We start from the raw sequence: 15,908 nt of genomic DNA, 5'->3' as shown, positions 1-15,908 counted from the left end.
GCGCTGCGGCGGCGGCGACTTTGCTCTTTAAATCGCTCTCCAAAGCGGATTTACGGCTGATCCCCCACGTCAGCGCCCGGGGGGCCGCTCGCCGCCGCCGCCGGTGCCTGGGGCGGTGGGAGGCGGCGCGGGGCGGGGCGGGGCGGGGGCCGGGGGACACTCGGGCGGGGCGCGGGGCCGGGGCCGCCCCGTCGGTGCGTGCCGGAGCCCATGAATTGCTCCGTGAGCGCCCGGCGAGGCTGCGCCGCGGCCGCGGGCTCCGGGCACGATGCAGAAGAGCGTGCGGTACAACGAGGGGCACGCCCTGTACCTGGCGCTGCTGGCCCGCAAGGAGGGCACCAAGCGCGGCTACCTCAGCAAGAAGACGGCGGAGACCAACCGCTGGCACGAGAAGTGGTTCGCCCTCTACCAAAACGTGCTCTTCTACTTCGAGGGCGAGCAGAGCGCCCGCCCCGCCGGCATGTACATGCTGGAGGGCTGCAACTGCGAGCGGGTGCCCGCTCCCAAGGGATGCGCCGCGGGCAGCGCCAAGGATGCCGCGCTGGACAAGCAGGTACCGCCCCACCCGCGGGTGGAGGGCAGGCGGGGAGGGACAGCCGGGCCCTCGGGCCGCCCCCTCGCAGCCCCGGCGGTGCCGCCCCCCGCCCGGCCCCGCCAGGCGCTGCCGCGGCTCCCGGGGCGCGGGCGAAGTGCCGGAGCCGGCGGTGCTTGAGTCCTCCTCACTGGTGACTCTTCGTTCCTCCCTGAGCCTTGCGTGCCCACCCCCCCTGTGACAGCAGCCGAATTGCAGTGGGCTGCCCGGAGAGCGGCGTTTCACAAGGCAGGTGCTCAGTGGTCTCGGTGCCAGCACTTCTGCCGTGCGAAGAAATGCAGCTGTGCATTTCTCAGCGAACTCAGCACAGCGAGGCTGCCAGGGCCACAGTCCCACAGCAGCACGGGGGCACTCTGAGGAGTCACTGAGCCCTTCCCTGGGGGGCTGCCGCCTCTCCCGGCGATGCTCTGGGGGGACACGGGCTCTCGGTTCCCTTGGGGACGCAGCCCGGCGGGTGAGCCCGTGCCCTGATGGCAGCCTGCGACATGCCAGGGGAGCGGGAGGGTTCCCTGCCAGGCAGGTGTGACGAGCCCGGCCGGGCTGAGGTGGCAGTGGTGGCACAGAGCCCGAGCCGGGTCCGGCCCGGCTGCCCTGGGGCTCGGACCGCCCGGGGCTCGGGTGGGATTCCTTCCCGGGGGGCGACCGTGAACCGCCCAATTCCTGCCCAATTCCTGCCCAATTCCTGCCCCTGCCGGCCCAGCTGATCCTGCCCAAAGCTGATCTGTGTGACATGCGTGTGTCAGAGCAGCAGTGGTTAAATAGTCGCGTGGGTTACATAACCGGGAAGGGAAGGGCGCCGTGCTTGCTCGGGGTGGGTAGAGATCGGGTGTCTTACCCACACACCTCCTGCTGCCTGGTCTGAATCCTTGATCTTGTTCGAAATGTGCTCGAGGCTGGTCCTGGCGTGCCCTGCTGCCTTTCCCCCCGCCCGGGAGCGGCCCGGCGGCTGTCGGACGGGTTTGGGGAAGTTTGGGTGGCTGCAGGTGTTTCCTCACGCTTGTGAGAAAGCGACACAAACCTGAGCCATGTCCCGAAACCCAGCACATCCCTGAGCGGTCCTGGAGCGGTAACTTTGCTAGGAGAGCTCAGAGCCCGGTCTGACATTTGTGCTTTTCCCCCCAGCTATAAATAATCCCGGTGTGCTCAGGCAGCCCCCGGGTGCCTCGTGGTGAAGCGAGCAAACTTTGGGGAGCTGGGATGGCTGTAGTTTTGTCATGTTCACCCTCCAATTCCTGCTTATTGCTGTGAGGCATGTTTTCATGGCGTGATAAACGGAGTGCTGGAGGATCCCCAGATGATATTAAACATGGATGTTGCCCTGCCTTCTTTACATTGGCTTACAACGCTTGTTTATCAGCCGTGTTGTTAAATTACAGCTTGACTGAGAGAACTGCCTGAAAACAAATCCCTTCCGTGCCTGTTCTATTGGAGCCTTAAGTTGTGCTTTTATCGTGATGAATGAGTTGTTCATAATTGCATCTAGTAATAATTACAGGGCAGGAAGCTGAGCTTTTCTTGCTTCAGACATCAACGATGTTGGTGCTTTCAAGAATAGCAGACTGCTATTAAAGGGGCAGGAGAATGCTTCGGTTTTGGATTTTTTTTTTCATGGGATGCTTGTTTGATTTTTCAAGAGAGATCATCAGGAAATATCCTTTCTGGTCACCTTTTGCTTGATCCCAAGCTTCATTCAAAGCTTTTGAGTGTCAGTAGCTTTTACAGATGTTTAGTCTTTGAAGTGCACCCTTGTCTGGATACACACATACAGACACAAATCTTTGCTAAGGTGTACAGGAAATTCCCTCAGTGGCCAAAACTGATCCATTTCAAGAAAAAAAAAAATTGAAATTTAAGCAGTCTCATTTAGAAAATGTGCTCACATTCTTACAGGTGTAAAGCAATAAGCCATGAACCTTCAGTTTATTAACAGAGGCAGGCAAACTTTAATCAGATGATAATGAAAAGTCGATGTTGCACATGCAACATTTTTTCCTGGCAGTGAAAAAATCCTGCGTAGATTTAATTTGCTTTGATTTCACCACACAAATGTCTTAATGGAATGGGAAAAGAAAACAAAACCAGAGAAGCTCTATGGCAGTTTTTGGAGAATCAGATCTCTCCCAAGGAGGGACAAGGCACAAAAGTTATCTCCTTTAGTTTGGGTTTTATTTGCCAGAGTCACTTAGACATTAGTGTGCTATAGAGTTACACAAATGAGGGAGAGAAAGAGGAATTAATCACAGGAGGGAGCTTCATCAGCATACCTTGAGTGGGTATGTGAAAAAGCAATGCATTTTGTCCAAGTTACATAATAAAGATTATGGAGAATGCTTGTAGGACACACAGATTTTGCTTTCCTTATCTTGCAGGTCCTTTCAGTGTTGGTTTCCAGTTGTTTGGGCACTGACTGTCAGGTCATGTGCCAGCTGGAGCTGTGCTGTCCTGCACAGCACACAGAGCTGTGGCCACCAGGTGTGTCCAGGTGTGGTGTCCGTGTCCCAGCCAGCCCAGGTGCTGGACAGTGACACATCTCACCCTGCTGAGGCTGCTGGGGACGTTAGGGTGTGACAGGAGCCACCATCCTGAGGAAGATCCAAATGCCTTCAGAAGATTTGCTCTGATACTGCAGCATTAAGGGCTTGAGGAATAATTGCCATGTGCTTATTTTGCCTTTGCCATTAACATATTAGTATGTTTTTTTTCCTGCAGAGGGATATTTGCTTCAAAGGAAAATCTGTTAAAAGTGCAGAACCTGTCTTGATAAGGGCAGCAAAAAGAGTGAATCAACTGATATTCTGGAAAGGTGTGATCAGATTGAGCGTGCTGCATGTACTGAATGATCTGCAGAGGGAATTCTTGGCGTTAAGGAAAAGTGTTTTGATCTCCCTCGGGTTTTAGAAGAGTTTCTGTAAACACCAAACAGGTGTTGCTGTACACTCTGATTTCCCATTTCAGGCAGAAAAAGAAGACATCGATTTATTGAAAGAATATCAATGTGGGAGAGGCCGAGTTTCAAATCAGCAAATTAGGACGTGTAAATATCACCTGCAGATAGGTTCTGATTTTAGTTAAACTGCTTCTTCCCAGGGGAATTGGGGGCTGTAAGCAAGAGCAGCTCCCAACAAGTCCTTCACTGTGGCACTGGGAGTCTGGATGAGAGCACATTTCTGCTTTTCTTTCAAAAACTCCAGACAGAGGATGGCTGGCTCTGTCTCAGTGAGGGGTTGCTCTCTTTCAAAAGTAAAGCAAAATGCCCCAAATCATGCTTTTTGCAGAGCCTCACAGAAGGCTGGCCCTTGTTAGCCAGCAAGTTCACAGATGCTTTTTGAAACAAGTGATTAGAGGAATGTAAATATTAACATTATTATTGTTGTCCGCACTGGGAGGAGGCCTGTGTGTTTAATTTCTTTGTAACTGTGCATTGAATACATGGAAATGTTCTGATACTGTTATTAATGACCGCCTCGGAGTATTTAAGTTTGTAAATGTTACATGATTGAGGCAGAGATATTCTTTGTATCTTGCCTGCAATAATCTTCCTCCCACTTAGCAAAATTAAATGCAGTATTAGGTCCGTGTCCCCACAGATTAACAGAATCCAATCATTTGGTTTTTTTCTGCCTGCTGCAGCTCTGGTTTTGTAGAGGACACAGTGATTCTGTGGATCCTCTCTGTTTCACCTTGGCTCATGCCACCAGCAGCTTTGCTCTACCTGCAACTTCAATGTTCAACCAACCAACAGCTCTTACAGGCCATGCTTTAATGAAGATTACATTAATTAAAAGCTACTCACTTTTTTTTGGGCAACCCCCCCCGAGCTGCTCAGCATCCTGTGCATTTTTGCAGCTGCAGATGGCTGAGGAGTGTTGGGTTTTTTTGGCCCCTTCAGGCACAAATCTCAGTGCTTGCAGGCAGGCACCACTCCCTGTGATGATCCACTGAAAGGTGCTCCAGAGACCACCACGCTTGAACCATTTCAGGAGAAAGCAGTACATAACAGACGAGTTTTTCTTCCCATCCAGTTTTTCTTCCCTGGCCTGTGTGCCAGGTTTGGGACTATTTTATCCATCCATGCTGCTGTGTCCTAAAAAACTCTCCATTCTTGAAAGACCAGCTGAGAAACTCCAGCTTGTTCTATTGCCTTCTCTAGTCCTCAGTGTGAATATAGATATAAATATAGATAGAAATATAAATATCAGAACCTTTTATCAGCCAAGGGATCCACAGCACCAGTTCTGATCTGTGTGAGGGGGTTACAAACCTGATTTCAGCACCTTGTGGCCACCCAAAGCATTCACCCCTCTCACTGTCAGCTTGCTCAGTGATGAATTTTCTCATTGTTCTGAAGTTCCCACTGGGTTTTTTTGTGTCTATCCATATTAACTCTGACAAGAAATAAGAGGATGTGTTGTGCTTCCGTTCTCTCCGAACTTTTGTTTTTTTAATGGATTACCTTCAGGAGGAAAAGTTAATTAAAGAAGGTGGTTGTCAGTGCTCTTGGGGGTAATCTTTTTGTAAGATCTTCTCGATGGAAGGGTCTCTCGTGGGTCCTGTGTGAGGGCAGCCTTGGGGCAGCCTGCTCGTGCTCCCTTTCCCAGGTTGTCCCTGTGCCCCAGTCACTGTTGGGGACATTTTGGGCATGTTTGGGCACATTCCCCCAAACCTTCAGGCTCTTCTGGTCTGTGTCTGAGGGGCAGCAGAGCACCAGCCCCTGGCTCTGAGCAGCCAAGGGCTGCTTCCTTCTCCGTGGGAAGAAATGAAAAGTGAATTTACAGTGTCCCCTGCGACCTAAGGCAACGGGTGGGAAATAAATACAAAAATTAATAAAACCCCCAAACCAACAAAGAAACTGAAAAGAACCCAACCCAAACCAGCAACCAAACAAGTAAAAACTCCCCTGTGATCCTTCCAGGGCTGAGCTCTGCTCTGTGAGAAATGTCTGATGAGCACATTTGGGGAATCAGGGGAAGGACAGGAAAATCTCCCAGCCATATTTATTTTCAGATTTGCCAAAATTTAGGCATTTCCTCCTGACTCTACAAGATGTTTGTTTCTTCTGTGGCGTTACCAAGGGGGTTGTTTGTGGCTGTGCCTGCGTGGGGAGCCCACACAGCTGGTAATGAAGCTACAGGGAGGTGTGGTTTATTTTTGACATGCCTCCTCCAGGGTGAGCTGAATCCACACAGACTGGCTTGGGGAACTTTGATGACATTTAATGTTCTTTATTAAACCTTTGGCAGCCTTCATGCACGTTAGGGGGCTTTGGTCAGGCACCTGAGCCTGATCCATTTGGTTTTCTCTTCGTGACTTTTGGTCACCCTTGAGGGTGAGAGGCAGCAAGAGACCCCACCTGGATGTCTGGGAGAGTAATTAAAAGGATTGAGGGTAATAAGATCAGATTTTGGTGAGACAAAGCTTTATTGGAGATAAAACAGGGGCTGAGGTCTTCAGTTTCTCCCTGCAAGGCGTTGTAAGGTCCTGAAATATGACAACGTGCTCTAACAGAAGTGCATAATCTGTAATTGAGTTATTGGGTGATAATTAGATCCCAAGACAAATGACATTTGGCAAGGGCTTGTTTCTGGAGTTGCTGGGAAATGCTTTTGGCCAACAGGTGAAATGTCAGTGGCTGGGAGCACAGGTTAGAGCTGGCTTGGAAATGCAAAATCCCAGAGCCTGGAGACCCAAACTGTCCCTCAGTCACTTCCCTGCTAGAGAGATGTGAGCCACAGTCCCACCCTCAGGCATCCCGGGGTGACCCGAGGCTCTGGGTGGGGTGGGAACCTCACACGGAGTTCAAACAAAGCCCTCTAACAGCTTAATGTGAATTTCATTCTCCCACCTGACTTACAGCCAGTGCTGCTGCTCATTTCATTTCGCCTCCCTTATTGATGGAGCTGCATCGATTTGGCCTCATCTGCTCAGTTCCCCAAATGTGCCAGGAGATCTGTGCAGAGCGAGTTCTGAGCCCAGAAATAGCAGCTCAGTCCCTAACTGACTGAATCACTGCACTTCGTTTATCTTAATTCACCTCGAATTAACTTTTCAGCTTGATTTTCTGGTTTTTCACTGCTTGTTTGGGGCAGGGTTTGTCAGGGTGGAGAGCAGGGCTGGTGGGGCTGTGGGTCAGCAGCTCCCTGTCCCTGTCCCTGCAGGAAATTGAGATTTTGGGGAGCCCCTCTGCCCAGTTCTTTCTGTTCCAGTCATTACTGATTGAGGGATGGGTTTTTTTAACACTGTGCCTCTGCACTAAATGTGTAGGAACATATGCTTCCAATTGAGCTTCCAATTTCATTTTTTTTTTTGGATTTACCAATCCCCAAGGTTTTCTGTTTGAGCTACAGAGTCAGTATTTATAGGAACAGAGGCTTCCCCAAGTCAGTCCAGCCACTGCAGCTTCTTTTGGTGTTTGCCATGAGCTCAGAACCAACTGAGGTTTTTTTAGGAAGTGTTATAAGCTGCCAGTTCCGAAAGGAGCTATATTATCATTTTGAATTTTACTTCTGGAAGTGTGTTGGGTTTTTTAGGGTTTTTTTTTTTGTTTGTTTTGTTTTGGGCTTTTTGGTTGGGTTGTTTTTTTTTTTGTTTTTTTTTGGTGGGAGATCTGATCATCTCCACCACATCTTTGAAAAATAAAAAAAGGTTGTATTTTAAGAGATAAACACTCCAACTATTGAAAAAATCCAGAATTATATTCTCTGAAAAAATCCAGAATTATATTCTCTCCCTTTTTCTCATGGTGCTGTGGAACTGTGACTTTTGCCCATTTTTTTGCCTTCTGAGGTTTTTGAGCGTGATATGATGTCTGAGAACCAGAAATTATCTGATTAATTGTTCTGCAGGCTTGAGCTGTGTGGTTGAAGGTGTGGAGTGACTGCAAGGTTTGCACTGCAGGTGCCCTCTCCATCTCAGCCTCAGCAGCCTCACTGAGCTGCTGTCACTCAGTACAGGCAGGTCACCCTGCTGCATTTTTGGGGTGCTGTGCCTCCCCCTGGCCTTCTCTGGGCGAGTTGGTGGCTGTCTGCAGGTGTCTGTACCTGTGCAGAGGGGGAGGACAGGAGAGGGCAGGGCAGGGGCTGCTGGCAGCACTTTGGGAGCCCCACCTGAGCTGGATCCTGGGCACACAGGGAGTCCTGGCCAGTGGGGCCAGGTCTGGGCAGTTGGTCACCCCATCCCAGAGTGGGAGTTTGCCTCTGCTCTGGCTCTGCCCGTGTTGGTCCTGCCCCTCACCACACTCCTGGTGTTCCCTTTCTGGTGAAAAAACACGTGTCACTCTTTGCCATTCTTTAATGAAAAGTTTTGTGAGGGATAAAAGGGACAATATCCAGCGCTGGGGCTCCTTGCCAAAATGCCAGAAGCACACCATCAGCTGAAAACAGTTTCCCTGTGTATTCTCATTACAGTGGTGAAATGCATATTAATGAGAGTTATGCATATTCAAACGTTTTTGTGAGTTTAGATGTTCCAGGAATTTCTTTGGCTTGGTTTTAGCCTTTGACTCGTCTGCATGCCATCCTGTAGATTAAATCAATATATTTTATTTCTTCTCAAGGTTCCATTCTGTTGTTCTGACACTACTTGATAACTGGAGGGCTGGCAGTAGATTTCTCCCTTGGTGCCCTGGTTTTTGTCACTGTAATCTTATCATTCAGATAAAATGTGAGAAACAACATTGCTATTTCACACTATTGTTTGAGTTAGTTACCCAAATAAGGGCATTTTAACATTACATAGTGTCTATTTTAATATCATGCTGAGTCCTAAGATATATTTATCACACTACTATTTCTACCAGCTCTACAGTGCATAAATAAACTGACAGATTATACTGTACCAAAAAGCAGTGAATAGGAATTACAGATAGCACTATATCAGAATATTTATGATAAATAATAAATTGCAGAAGCCACAACGTGAACGTGAAAGCCAATAACTGCATTTCTCATTTATAACAAATTTATAACTCATTTATAACTTTGATGTCTCAGGACTGTGCTGGGTCCCCACCTGTTGGAAATTCAGGATGGCTCTTTCTGTTTCTTTCTGATTTCCCCTCACTTCCTCTGCCTTACACAGGTTGTTTCTCCCGTTTCAGCAAATGCCAAAGATTTTATATTTCTCCTCTGGAGCTGTGGGGATCGTGCTCAACACCTCTGACAGGATGTCTCTGCTGTCCTCCAGGATGGAGTCAGGGATTATTTTTAACCCTGTGCATTCATGGAGGATCAGGCATGACAAGAAAATTGCAACCTTCTTTTGCACCAGTCATGTTCTCTTCAGTTTGGTGCTCACAGAACAATCTCAGTGAACTACAAAAATGCTTCCTCCTAATAAACCTGGTGGGGAGAACTGAAATTGTGTGGGCCAACTGCAGAGCTCTGAGAGGGAAGGGTGGAGAAGAAATGCTGGAGGAGTGCAGGGCTCCAGCAGGGACACCTGAGCAGTATCAGCTCTGTCATGCAGGTGTTCTGTGGGTTCCTCTGGCTCTGGGTTGAAGGCACTGAGACAGATGTTCACACTCAGATGTTCACACTCAGGTGTTTATTATTTCTTATCAGTGAAACAGTCTCACTGCTGTGAGCTGGGCAGCTTGTCACTAGAAGGCACAAAATGCCCAACAAGCTCTTGGTACAAGGGATTTTACAGCTAAACTATCCCATTAAGGGCTGACACCTGGATTATTTCCCTTTTACCCCAAGAACTGATCCCACAGAGCCCCAGTGCAGACTCTTCTGCCCAGTTACAAATTACACCCAAACCCATGGAGAAGGAGGAAGAAGAAGGTGAAGAAGCAGCCCAGGATGACACCCTGTGCCCTCCATCCTGCTCCCATCCACAGCACCCTAAAAACCCCAAACCCTCAATGTCTCACCCAGCGACACACCTGCACTGCTCTCTACAATCTATTTCACACTTCTGTGGGTTCCAGTCCCTCTGGAAGTGTGGGAAACTTTCTCCATGGATGAGGGTCAGAGTCAGAGCTCCGTGGGGTCAGGGCACCCCAGGGCAGACTCAGAAATATTCCCTGGGTGCCCTGGGCTTGCACAGTGTTTGTGTGCAGCTGAAGGGAGCAGCACTGCCCCGGGGTGATCTGTGCAGGAGCTGATAACCAATTGATAATCAATGGCACTTGATTTCTGAAGCATTGTCTCCTGTTCTGAGAGCCTGGTCAGGAGCAGCAGGCAGGGGAGGGCTGCTGGGGTGGAGCTGAGCTCTGTCTGTGATTTTCCAGGTTTTTATGTTGATTTTGTGTCACTTTGTGAGGTCTTGCAGTTGTGCTTTCTTGGCCAACAAGTACCTGATGGCTAAGGGAAATAGCAGGGCCTCTTTTCTTGTCAAGTTCTCAGGAAGGAATTGTGATTGTGATTAATAATGGCAATTAATCCTTGTTTTGGGGACCCAGCTTGGCTCAGGAGGGAGGCCTGCTGGGAGGCAGAACCAACCTCTGTGAGTGTAGAGGCTAAAATAGAAAAGTGCCACTTAATCACCAAAGATCAATGGCTGTATCTCACCAGGCATCCAAACTGAGCTGCATCAGACCTGCTGGGGTTTGTGTGACCTCTGCTGCAGTAATTCCTTCTTACCTCACTGGCTGCTGTGAAAATAAATGTGCTGGTTGTAGGGGAGTGGTGACTGATGGAATGATGCAATGAGAGGAGTCACAGTGTCAGAGCCTGAATGAGGGATGTGGGACTCCAGGGGCTCTCCAAAATGCAGTTTATTCCATCCAAGAGTCACAGCAGCCCAGGGCTGTGGGTGGCAGAGCTGTGCCCACAGCTGTCAGCTCCAGCTGCAGGCAGGCCTGGAGACCCTTTGGGTTTGGTTACAATGCATTATTTACTTTTCTGTGCTGAGCATCTTCACACAGCAGAACCAATCTGAACCTGAACTATTGCCTATAGCCTGTCATAACTCCTGTAATTCCCATATTCATGGCACTGCTCTCCAATCACTCACAGAACATTACAGTTAAAGCCAGAAGTTGTTTTTCAGTTTTCTTGCAGTGGGAAATTCTGAGCCCTTTTTTCTCCTTGCCACATTTGCTGCCTTGTTTGCCTGTGCTCTCTTTGTGCTGGGTACAAACATCTTCTTCTTTGGGGTGGGTTTATCCTCTGCTCTGAGCCACAAAACCCCTTCTCACTAACACACCCTTTGCTCCTTGGTTAGCCAGTCAGGCTGGCTCAGCAATTCTTTTCTTCCAGATCAAAACTTGCTTCCATCTCTATTCCTTCTTCAGATTCTACACTTAAAAATCTCTTTGCTAAGCACACAAATCTGTGAGACTTTCACCCTTCCCAACATCACAGGACGTGGTGTAAGAATTTCTGGCCTCTGCTGATCAGTGTGCAGGAGATGTGCACGTGCCTCAGAACAGGTCTCACCTGTGTGAGGTGGCTGGGCCAGGGTCTGCTGAGAGGAGGAGGCTCCCTGGAAGGGCTGCACGGCTGTGTTTGCACACTGGCACTGCATCCACTGCCCAGGCAGCCTCAGACTCTGCTCCTCTACCTGCCTTTGCTGCAGCATGCCAAAAACTAAGGAAAGAACCCTGTGGTATTGTCCACAAGGGTCCCAGGGTGAGGGAAGAGACGAGAAAGTTGACTCCATGTTTCAGAAGGCTGATTTATTATTTTATGATATATATTATGTTAAACTATACTAAAAGAGTGGAAGAAAGGATTTCATCAGAAGGAAGCTAAGAATAGAGAAGGAATGGATGACAAAGGTTTGTCTGTGACTGAGACAGTCTGAACAGCTGGGCTGGGATTGGCCATTAATGAGAAACAACCACAGAGACCAATCCCAGATTCCCCTGGTGCATTCCACAGCAGCAGATAAGAATTGTTTACAGTTTGTTCCTGAGGCCTCTCAGCTCCTCAGGAGGGAAAAACCCTAAGGAAAGGATTTTCCATAAAACATGTCGGTGACAGAGCCCCAAAGACAGAGCCAACCACTAAGAACCCCAAACTGAACGTGAAGCTGACATACAGAACTTTTGACAAACAGAGTTTTCGACCCATGGCTTCTGCTGTGGGAACAACCACATGGGGACAGTTTGTTTGGGTGCACATCTCCTGCTGTGATGGGCACAAGCCTGCAGGCCCTGGCAGCCTGGGCTCACAGGTGTCCACCCCGACCTGTGCAGTGACCTGTGTGACAGGTGAGCAGTGCCAGGGCTGGCCCCCTCAGTTAACAGACAAATACCATGTCTGCAGCCTAGGGGAGGTTTGGTAGATTTATAGTTCTGTTTTATGCCCCTTGTGTTGCTATCTGGGGATGGCCTGGGTTTGGGGAATTTGGGAGGGTTGGCTTGTCACTGTGGTGACATCTCAGCTCCAGTCAGGATTTGAGGAGGTAAACTCCACCACTGGAAAGGGAATGAGGAGTCCGTGGACAGATCTCTGAGAGGGGCCAGAGGGTTAGAAAGCAAAATCTCCACTGTGTAGATGAGCACAGGCTGGGGTAAATCATCTGCTCCTGGTGCAGTGACCTTTCCTGTACTCAGTCCTCTGCTGTATTTTTGATAAGGTTTAATAAACCTTTCTAAATTTATGAAAAATGAGTAGCTGTTTTTCACATCTGGAGAGCTCTGCTGTCAGCAGGGCCACCCTGCCACAGGGCTGCAGGCCTTGCAGAGCTCTGTCTGCCCCCCTGGGAAGGTGCTGGAGTCATTTACAGACAGGGGATGGTGCCTGGCTGCTGCTCTGCATCCCTGTGGAAAGGGAGCTGGCCCTGGATGAGACACCTTGATGCCTTAGGATATTAACTTTTATAATTCCCATGTATTTGTGACCCTGCAGTTCTTTAGTGTCACACTCCCAACCCCACAGTCAGTGTCAGCTGCTGCTGTCCCATCCTGGGCAGACACAACAATTCCCCTCCAGGCCTGGCAGCCAAGGACACCTCACTGCCTCAGGGCCAGAAATGCCAACAAAAGGGAGCTGGGGGGCAAACTGGGGGTCAATGACTTCATTAGCTGAAGCTGGAATTGTTAGAGTAACCCCCAATGTGAAAATGGATCAAACTTAGAAAAGTGTGCAAACCCTGACCCGTGGTCCATTGTTGGGTGTAGCCCCTGAGGGAGGGTTTTGTCTGCCCAAAATGTACCTGAAGGCCCTTCAGTAAATATAACAGCTTTTAATTCTTTTAATTCTGTCTGCCCTCTGTTTTTAGGGTAGCCCAAAAGGCAGCAACCTGACAAACTGAGAGTGATGCCAGGTAGTTCTGTGTGAGACAAATAAATGTATTTACCTCCCATGAAAAGAGGGGAGGAAAAAATAAAGTATCTTCCCAGCACTGTTTCAAACAGGTTTTCCTAAAGATCACTGACTTTCTGCAAATGTGTCCTTGATTTTTTTATTTTACTTTTAATTTTTTTGCGGGTGTTTGAATGTATATCTTACATGTGTTCCTGTTTGGGGGGTCCAGAGCAGAAGGATGCTTGCCTGGGCTATCTGTGTCCTGACTTACTTGCCTCTTGAGCCCCTGTCACCCCATGGGCTCCTGGAGAATCAGTTTCCTGTCTCTGCTGTGACTTCTGCAGACACAAACCAGCCTAAGATGTGGAACCCCATCCCATCTGCTGGTGTATGGGAGGCACCATCTGCAGGGGATGTTTGTTTGTCCCTGCAGCCTTCCCCTGCACAGGTGACACAGGAGTGGCTCCCACCAGCTGTCACCTGCAAGTCTCTGCAGACAGCAACACCTGAGGAGTGCCAGGTGCCCTGTCCTGTGTCTGGGCTGCTCCTCCTCTGATTCATGTCTTCATTTTCCTCTGGGACCTCTTGGGTGCACCCTGCAGGTTTGTCCCTCCAGGCCAGAGGCTCTCCCTGGTCCTGCTGGTCTCAGGTGTTCACCTTGTTTCAGGTAGTTGGGGTTTGATGCACTTGGCTGAAAGTGGAGGGAGCTTTTACTCCTAATATTTATTTTGTGAGCAAGTTATTTGTAATTGTAGCAGGTCCCCTTAATACTACTAGCATTAGAAAGGTGAATAAATGAGTTTTGTAATAATTGACATTCATTGCCAGGCTAATATCAAATCTTTGCTCACACATTTGCTCCCTCTTTGTGGCATCCCCCTCTTTGACCCTCCAGCACTTGTTTGGCCTCATGTAAGTTTCAAACTGCTTTTGGTGCACATTCCTGGCCTGGTTTCTGCCCCACAGATGCTGATGTGGTGCTTCCAGGCTGCCCCATGTGCTGGGAGCTCTGGGTCAGCCCCTGCACTGCTCTCACCAGGAGCAGGACAGAAAGTGACCCCAGCTGTGAGCAGGAGCACAACAACAACCTGTGCAGGACTTTGCTCCTCCTTTGTGTCCTCTCCCAAGGATTCTCCAGCTCCTGCTGGTGCAGCTCCTTCAGCAGCTTCCAGGGCAGCCACACTTTATCTTCAGCCGTGAGCATCTCCCCCTCTCCTGGCTGAGAGACCCTGACCTGCTGCTGCTGTTCTTAGGGTGGGTGGAGAACTGTCAGCAACCAAGCCCTTTAATTCTGAGCAGTGTAAGGCACTTCATCTTTCTGAATTGTGTTTTTCTTCTTTCCTAATAAGTTTTGATATTTATACTTTCCCACCTTACTGTAATGTCACCATTTGACAGTTACATGCAGTAAAAACAGACAATTTTTTTTCCTCTAAATTACTGTGGTGTAATACAAAAATTCAGAATTTCCTAAATTCTCGAGTGACTCAGAATTTTTTTTCTCAGGAACACAAACCTGTTTGACTTTGAATCCACTCATATTCTTCAGTGATTTCCTAGTGCAGTTCAGTGGCACCCAGACTTTTGGCTGGAGCCAACCTTTAAAAGTGTGGCATGGTCACAGTGGCTGGGAGAAGCTCCTGAGGACTGGGACAGAGCAGATGTCTCCCAGGTATTGTCTTCATCCCTCACATCCCTAGGGCTGGCCAGGACAGGGCAGGACTCTTGTACTTGCAGGGAATGCCTGACGAAGGCAGGAATGATGGATCTGACTCCATCTTCTCAGAAGGTTAATCTATTTCTTTATAATACCATATTATATTAAAGAATATTAACTATACTAAAGAATACAGAAAGGATACTTACAGAAGGTTAAAAAGATAATAATGAAAACTGGTGATTCTCTCCAGAGTCCCAACACAGCCTGGCTCTGACTGGCCAAAGAGTGAAAACAACTCACACAGAATGCAATGGAACAATCCCCTGTGGGTGAACAATCCCCAAACACATTCCACATCAGCAAAACACAGGAGAAGCAAATGAGATAAGAATTGTTTTCCTTTTCTCTGAGGCTTCTCAGCTTCCCAGGAGAAAAATCCTGGGCAAAGGGATTTTTCCAGAGAATGTGAGTGCCACACAGTCTCACTGCACCCCTGGGAAGGTGATGAGGAAAATCCTCCTGGGAAGATTTCCACAGACCTAGGGGCAAGGAGGGGATTGAGGGGGGTCAGTGGGATGCACAGAGGGGAAATCACACCTGACCAGCCTGATAGCCTCCAGCACTGATACAGGGATTAAAACCCTCTGAATGACCAGGCCCCAGGGACAAGTGGAAGATGACACTGAACCTTCACCCAGGACATTCAGTTCTGTGATGGGACTGTTGGCCTTAACAGTAGGAATTTTTTTTTTTTGGTAAGGAAAACCAGCAAGGCTTCCCACTCTGCTTTCTGAAATTTTCCTCTCGGCTTGTTGTCAGGAAGTGGAATCACGTGTGAAAAGAAATATATATGCCAGGACATTGTTTCAAGTTGCTGTACAGTGATCAGTCTCCTCTTCTTTCTGGAAGAAATTTACTATTGGCTCAGAACCATAACAAAAAATTGAGAATTCTTGCAAGGGTATTGCAAAATAAATAGATGAAAACTCTTTCTGTATTTCTGTGCCTTTGATGTGTTTTTTTTCTTTAATGCACATGTTAGTGCACCATGTATGTGGCATGTATTTTCTGTTTCACTTCTTTTTCTTTTTTTTGCTGGGGTAATAAAAGAGGTTGTTTTCTTTTTTTAATCGCTTCCCATCTGATTTAAATTTGAAGTAGTCATCCTGGCTTGGCTCACGTTTAAATTGTAGCAGGAAAAAATTGTGCAACTAGAATAAACCTAACTTTAAACTTTTATGCACTAATGAACAGAATGTGATATAACTGCTGCTAGCTCAAGCTGAAGCCTTTTTTCCTTGTCTTGAGTTACTTGGAATATATCTGTAATTCAGTGGTTTTCTGCCTTTGGTATTCTCCTTCTGCAGAGCAGTAACAATATTTCAAAAAATACCAAGTTTTGTTGCCTTGTAGAATGTAAAATAAATTCTCTGGGCTGTGCTGTTGCAGAGGTGGAAGC

General features: G+C 48.3%; 1 protein-coding gene across 3 annotated transcripts in view; it reads left to right on the top strand.

The window, feature by feature from the left end:
- Positions 1 to 211: 211 nt before the first annotated feature.
- RASGRF2 (Ras protein specific guanine nucleotide releasing factor 2) overlaps positions 212 to 15,908 on the top strand; it is a 131,648-nt gene continuing 115,951 nt past the window's right edge. For all 3 annotated transcript variants that reach the window (XM_059874164.1, XM_059874163.1, XM_059874162.1), the window contains exon 1: positions 212 to 553. In XM_059874164.1, coding sequence (XP_059730147.1) covers positions 269 to 553 — 285 coding nt within the window. In that variant the 5' untranslated portion in view covers positions 212 to 268. The remainder of the gene's footprint in view (positions 554 to 15,908) is intronic.

This window comes from Haemorhous mexicanus, chromosome Z (assembly GCF_027477595.1).
Source record: "Haemorhous mexicanus isolate bHaeMex1 chromosome Z, bHaeMex1.pri, whole genome shotgun sequence".
NCBI lineage: Eukaryota > Metazoa > Chordata > Aves > Passeriformes > Fringillidae > Haemorhous > Haemorhous mexicanus.
Note: the sequence above shows the minus strand (reverse complement) of the source record. Positions and strands in the feature narration are given on the sequence as shown.